This window comes from Anoplophora glabripennis, unplaced genomic scaffold (genome assembly GCF_000390285.2).
Source record: "Anoplophora glabripennis isolate ALB-LARVAE unplaced genomic scaffold, Agla_2.0 scaffold510, whole genome shotgun sequence".
NCBI lineage: Eukaryota > Metazoa > Arthropoda > Insecta > Coleoptera > Cerambycidae > Anoplophora > Anoplophora glabripennis.
Window position 1 is genome coordinate 154,738 of NW_019416728.1, and position 6,969 is coordinate 161,706.

Genomic DNA, 6,969 nt, shown 5'->3' on the forward strand with positions numbered 1-6,969 from the left:
TGTGTCAGAGCCAACTTCGACCACGTTTTTATTTGAACGCTCGTTATATTGAACTATAGTTTTCGAAAGTTTTATCACCTTTTGTTTATAATTGACATTTTTACAGCAACTTTAAAAAATTAACGTTTTATACCGTTTTTTCAATCTCACGGCTTTGTTATTATAAATTTCGTAAACGGATCACCGCCATTTTGTAGCTATATTTATTACGAACAAAATCATGTCCTAAGCATTTTTTCGTACAAAGTCATCCCGCTGAGTTATATAAAGAAAACTACTAAAAAAAAAATTGTTCACTATTAAATTGTTAATAACTTTTTTTCCTGATAAAATACTTTGTCAGCAAATTAGCCTGTTATTGTACTCATCATTTAAAGTAGGCCTGTGTAGTTATTTCCGGGTTATCAAGGTTTGACACAGGCCGAACCTCTACCAACTGGACTATAAAGTTTTCCATTGTTTAACAATAAATCAAACATTCACTGTATGTGTTAAGTTGACAACAATAAATTGGTGACAGATTAAGTGCTTGTTTTGAAGTTTCACTAAAAATTTCACAGCAATCCTCGCAGAAATTACGCGATATCCGTTGACAGCACGAAAAACAGTAAATACCTTAAAAACCAGAAGAGATAGGTATAGGAAACCGTTATATCATTCGAAAGACAACAAAGTTATTCATTAGGTTGCGCAAAAATATACAGGGTGTTCCATTTAAAAAAAATAAGTTAAGATGGTTTAAAGTTGACTAAATTCGGCATTAAATTTCTACCACCCTGTATGGACTTAAGTCATTTGAAATTATGGCAGGGAAACTTAGAGTTTTAGTTATATTCCCTATAAATTTTATCGCTCTAACTTTGTTACTGTAAAATACACATCTTTTTGAATTAGGCAGTACTTCATTCATTTGTTTTAAAATTAAATATATCAAAAACGGTTAACTTTAAGAATAGGAAACCCTTTTGAAAGTTCACCTTAAAATTGACGTTGCAATTGAAATAGATTATGTTGAAAATTTAAATTAAGTACCTATCATAAAAATTGTAGGTCTTTTGTTTTTTATTGCTAAGAGAAATTTTGCTCTAATATCCCCCGCAGAGTTGATTGAGAATCAAGGGGTCGGTCAGTGGTCGAAAAATTATGGAAAAAATGGTTACCGTCTAGTCTGAATTGACGACTACCACGCCACCTGAACTAATATTTGAAAGCGCGAAATATAAACATGCTAGTTAGATACTTTTATTGCAAGTAGGTTTGGTTGGTAGTACCTTTATTTTACATAAGCGATAATTTTGTTCTTTGATTTCAACTAGATTCAACTAAACTAGGCCCCTGCCCGCTAACCTTTTCTGTTTCAGAGACAGCCAGGATCAAGAAACGAAGACAACGACACACACACACATACACACCCCCCATACCCTCCTTACCCCTCCCCTACCGCGCTAGCCTAAGGGCCACCTTAGCAAAGCGCATCCCAGGCTGCATAGCCGCATTGCCCTACCCAACCATACCACACATAAATATGACACAACCCCCGGGGTTTACACAGACGAGCCGGCGAAGCAAGAAGAGCGCCAGAAGAAAGGGCCCTAGCCGGTGGGGCCCAGCCAGGACAAAAGGAGGTCCCACAAAGCGCCTACACCGGCCGCATTTGCGGTCGGGGTAGACGACGGATGGGGCCCACCTACGAAGGCTGTCCAGGCCTACACGAGATGAGGCAGGATAAAGAGGGATAATCCCCCTCGATCCCAAATCATTGAGGCCAATTTCTAGCCATGGAATAATTGCGCGCGAACTAGACTAGGGACTAGAATTTGTTTAATGTTAAATTAATTTATTAATTTATAAAATACCTATTTTGTACATTTTTAAAACATGAAAAAGGTGAAATCAAATATTTACTTTCACATTTCAGAAATATTTTAAAGCTATTGTGCAATATTTTTACATTTTTTTTAACGAAAATGAAATATTTTGCGATATTTTGATATTGTTGTGGTAGCATTTAAAGTATCTTAAACTTTTTTTCGATCGTTGAAAAACATTTTTAAAATATTGCGCGCTGTTAGGGGAATTACGCACGCAATATACAGGGTGTTTCCGAAATGAGCAACATAAATGTAAGCCGACCCTGTGCATCTTGTGCACGTGTGTCGTGCATTGCAACTCCATAAGTTGGTTAGACCCATCAAAATCCGCAACCAGAGTCAACGACCTACCAAAATCCGCGACATGGCGCCCAACGTGGGGCTATGATAGTGTGAGATGGTACTTAGTGTTAACATAGAGGTAAATTAAAAAAGATCACCTTTATTAAATAAATGTTTTCAACCCAAAAGGGTAAATACACAAAACACTTCTTTATTTTCCTAAGAAAAACAATTCTCTTCCAACGGCACAAAATGCTTCGCAATTGTCTTTCAGTTTTTCATGATGCATTTGGGGCAGTTACATTTCCTTCTTCCATAGAGGTCTCAAACGCTTCGCTGAAGGCCGAAGGCGCAACACTCTTCTTAGTGCCTTTCCTTCGCATTTTCCTCAGGTCGTGGTAGCTCCTACGGGTGCCATTTTCGTCGAGTAGGTGCCGCCTCAATTTACCACCTACAACGACAGAAAAACAGCACGCGTACACCGAGGAAAAACTGTATTACCAAATACAGAAACAAAGATTTTGCTAGGATTCACATCCCGGGGTGTTAAATCTGACTTGATGACCCTACTCACCTTCCTGCACTTCTCTCCAGTCGAACTCGTAGTCGTAGGGGTTGGCATCCACGAACTCCTCAGCTTCCACACATAAACTCTGGTACTCCTCGTAACAGAGCTGTTTGTCCAGGTCCGAATCCACGACGGCGTAAGGATCGGGCGGAAGCGGTGGTTTCTCCTTCACCACTTCCGGGAACAGTGCTGCCACCGTGTTGTGGAAGATGGTGTCGCCCTCTTTTAGCCTACAATAATAACTCGCATAAAAGTACTACCGTGACATTTTCAATAGTCATGGTTTTTCCTTCTTTCTTTTTTTAAGATGGTTTTAGTTTGTAATATTGCGCTCCGTACATACCTTTGCTTCTGCTTCCTCTTCTTCATCTCATTCTCCTCCTCCAGCTTCTGCAAGGGCTTCCTCCTCTTTTCCAGTTCCTTCGTATCGAGCTGCTTCTTGCTGATGATCATGCTCTTGATCCTAGCCTCTCTCTCCAACTGCCTCTGTTCGATCATCCACTCGATAAACTTACCTGGAACATCGCAAAAAAAAAACGAGTCTTGTTAGCCACCGAAACGTACGTCTCTTACCGGGCTGGGGGCCCTTGGGGGGCAACTTCTCCTGTGGTTTCTCGTGCAATATCTCGGCGGCTCTCCTACGCCTCTCTTCTTCGTCTCTGTCTTTCCGCTCCCGCAACTCGTCCTCCTTACGCTGGAGGCAGCCGTCGTGCCGTTTGTTCCAGTCGTCTTGCCACGCGACGAACATTTTCTTGCGCTCCACCTCCCTGTCGATGAAGGCGGTGAAGGCCGCCATCTTGCTCGCCACTGTTTCCTTGGTCTCAGCGTTGAAAAAAAACAGACGAAAGGCACCTGCGACATAGTGTTAATAAAGGATTTAATTGTAAGAATGATTTAAAAAAGTATGACTTCGTCAAATAAATAAAAACGACTGTATCCATAAATCTAGGTATTATCACTTTATTAGAATTGCCCTGCAATTGAAACTCTATAGGGTGTCCTGGTACTTGATACAAGCTTATGAAAGGAGCTTTAAGTTAAAAAAAAAAATCGTCAAGATTCGTTGAAAAACAACGGAGTTACAGACTGTCAAAGTTGACGGCCTATTGTTAAACAAATTAGGTTGGTAGCGGCTAAAAAATACTGTCATAACCGGCAACCCGAGTACTTTCCCAAATAAAAATATTTTATTTGTGAAAGTATGTTAAGTGCATAAGAAATATTGTCAAAAGTCAGTGGGTCGCTTGATTTTCGTCGAGCCGTGGCGCGTAGGAGGGGTGGGGGAAGCGAACGACAGCGAGTCCGAAGAAGAAAATGACCATAATATTCATAGTCCTGCCGTTAAAAAAGCGAAATTCGCTTGAAAATAGTATATTTGACAGTCTATAACTGCGTTGCTTTTTAACGAATCTTGACGATTTTTTTTTTAACTTAAAGCTCTTTTCATAAGCTTTCCAAATAGGTATGTAATAATACATAATGGCCAAATGAAAACGAAACAGAATAATTCATCATCAGGCGGGCGGTCATCAGTTTGAACATTTAATCAACTAAGTAGTAAATAAGCAACTAAACATAATTTAAATTTTAAAATGTAATTTTTTTTCAAAGTATTGGGCGGAATTATAAAATTTAAAGTCTGTTGTAAATTGTAAAGAGAATTGTAAGAGCTTTCAAAAGAAATATTACTCAACCCCTAATGCCATTTAAATATTTTGGGGTGATGCTTACCCTTGCTTGGGGGTGAAAGTGGCGGAGTCAAAAATACCAGCAAAGAATGTCCCCTTTTAATCTAAAATCGACGGGTCTAAACGATTTTCTACAATCGTGACGCAGTTCCTGAAAATGGCTCTGTCTCGTTTTCATTTGGCCACCCTGTATATAACTATCTCACGCTCGTACGTTGCATATTTCATTTTACAAGTAAGACTAAAAAATAAAAAAACCTTCCAAATTGCATAATTTAAATTTAAAAAAAAATGATAGATTTCAATGTATTATTATGAAATCCACCGTAAAAAATCAGTGCGATTGTGGAAGTTGCTCGGGATCGTCCAGACTAAAATTAGTTAATTTGTTTACAAGGCCATAACTTACCGATTCCAGATTTCGTGCGAGTTATTAGACAGTGATAAGGAATGAGAGGATGCGATGCCAAAACGTTCTGGTAATAATAATAATAATGCAGTTTATAAATGTTTAATTCAAAAGTCATAAATAAACTTCTTCTGTTGATAATTTTGATCTAATCAATATTTTTTGACGCTCGAGGGCTAGTTTTGTTGGTATTTTGAAGACGAAAGAAAAAGTACTTTACTGTTTTCTCGTGGAAATGAACGGAAAAAAGTTATAAGCGAAAAACGTGAATTTACGTAAAAATTATACAATTAACCACCCTGTAAACAATCTTCCCCCCATTTTTATGACTGTGGAAACTAATATGTTATTGTACATAATTATATTTATTATATAGTGATAAATTCAGCTTGCCGAAACAAAAAGTCGCGTCCAACTCTATATTTATGTCCAATTCTGGGTTGTTAACCATTGGCATAGTCCGTCCCTGTCGTTCTGGGCATAATGAAGTTTCACTTACATTAAAAACAAGCTGTACGCATGTGTTATCACCAAATTTGCATCATGCTGAAGTTAACAGTTTAGAGACTGTAAATTAAAACAACTTTTTAATTTTCACCTTTGAGGGCCCGTAACTTATTAACGAAGGCCCGTATGGGCCTTAAAAAAATGTATATGAAGAACTGATATTATTTTGACCTCATCTATTTGTATGCGACTTTTTTATATCAGGTACCGGGACACCCTGTATATTGTTTTATTTCAAGGCAAAAATAATTTAAGGTATGACATTTGTAAATATCCCGATTCCGTTCTAGTTCTATGATGTTCAGTGATTCCATGGTTATGAAGATGTTTTAACATTTAGAAAAACTTTGCCATAGGTTCGTAAGTGACGGAAATTTCAAAGTAATAGAAGAAATTGATAAGGAAGTCTTTTGTTGCGACTAGTAAGGAACTTCCTCTGCAATTTCTTAGCATATTGCTGGTGTAGGATAAATTTTAGAGTGAGAAAGATGAGGACTCTATAATGTGCATGTTCCTTAAAACTGTCTCTGCGGCATTCTATTGGTAAAGGCTATGTAAATTGCAGTACAATTAACAGTATTGAATTTGTGTCAATCTTTTAATGTAACCGCAGTGTAACATGGTATTTCTAAGATAGGCAATACTACATTTCAAATTAAGCGCCGTAAGACGGCATATTTTCTATGAAGTCTGTGATTGGTCGCACTTTTCTATTTAGTGCTATTACCGGTGTTTGCCGTTTGTTATTTTTTATCTAATAGTAAGAAATAAACCGAGTCTCTAAAACAAAGCTGTTCGATTATTTTGCCTCACCTTGCTTATCCCCGGCCCCGTATATGTCCTTCTTCAGCTTCAAAGGGTGCATGGCGGCCGCTGTGATGTACTGACTAGAATACATGACGGATTTCACTGGATACTTGCTGCTGTTCGCCAATACCCAATCCTCTATGTGACCGCTCATCAGCAGAATTGTGAACATGTAGGGCTGGTGAAAGGGAGTAACCGAAGCGAAAGAGATTTAGAGAGACCGTCAATGATATTTACACAAAATACCCACTGACACAGACCAGGGGCATTTAGGGATAAAATAAAAATAAATAAATAAATAAATAAAATAAATCCAATCGAAAAAAGTTGAACGAGAAAGTAACAGCTATTGAAAAAATATTTTAAAATATATCGATTGCTGTATTACTTTTCGAGATATATCGAAAAAACCGTCAAAAATCGATTTTTCTTGTTTTTGGTATATCTCTCGTAAATTAAGGTTTTGAAACTTGTTACTTGCTGTAAATGTAGTCCTCGGCAAGCAAAAAAAAGCGCCTTTTTTAAATTAAAAAATATTAAAAATTTTTCGAGTTATATCGATTTTTCGAAAAAAAAGGTCATCAAGAAAATCGGTCCTTCTTGCTCGACGAATAGACGTAGAGAAACGAATCAGGGCTCATTTTTTTCCTTAAGAGTTGTACTTTCATGGTAAAAAAGGGTGATAACGAGTTTATTCATTTCAACTGTCCAAAGTTGGTTTTGAAAAAAGTAAAAATTTTTTGGTCGCGTTTTTCTTGAATAACTTTTTCGATTTTCATTTCTCGATAATGTCTATTACAGGAATCGATTACTGGCACTTTGGAGCCGATATATATA

At 37.5% G+C, this 6,969-nt stretch overlaps 1 protein-coding gene across 1 annotated transcript in view; it reads right to left on the reverse strand.

Moving 5' to 3' along the window:
- Positions 1-2,431: 2,431 nt before the first annotated feature.
- LOC108908338 (WD repeat-containing protein 63) overlaps positions 2,432-6,969 on the reverse strand; it is a 34,976-nt gene continuing 30,438 nt past the window's right edge. Inside the window, 6 exon segments of the mRNA XM_023455331.1 lie at positions 2,432-2,604; positions 2,728-2,951; positions 3,065-3,243; positions 3,245-3,354; positions 3,427-3,573; positions 6,139-6,310. Coding sequence (XP_023311099.1) covers positions 2,432-2,604; positions 2,728-2,951; positions 3,065-3,243; positions 3,245-3,354; positions 3,427-3,573; positions 6,139-6,310 — 1,005 coding nt within the window.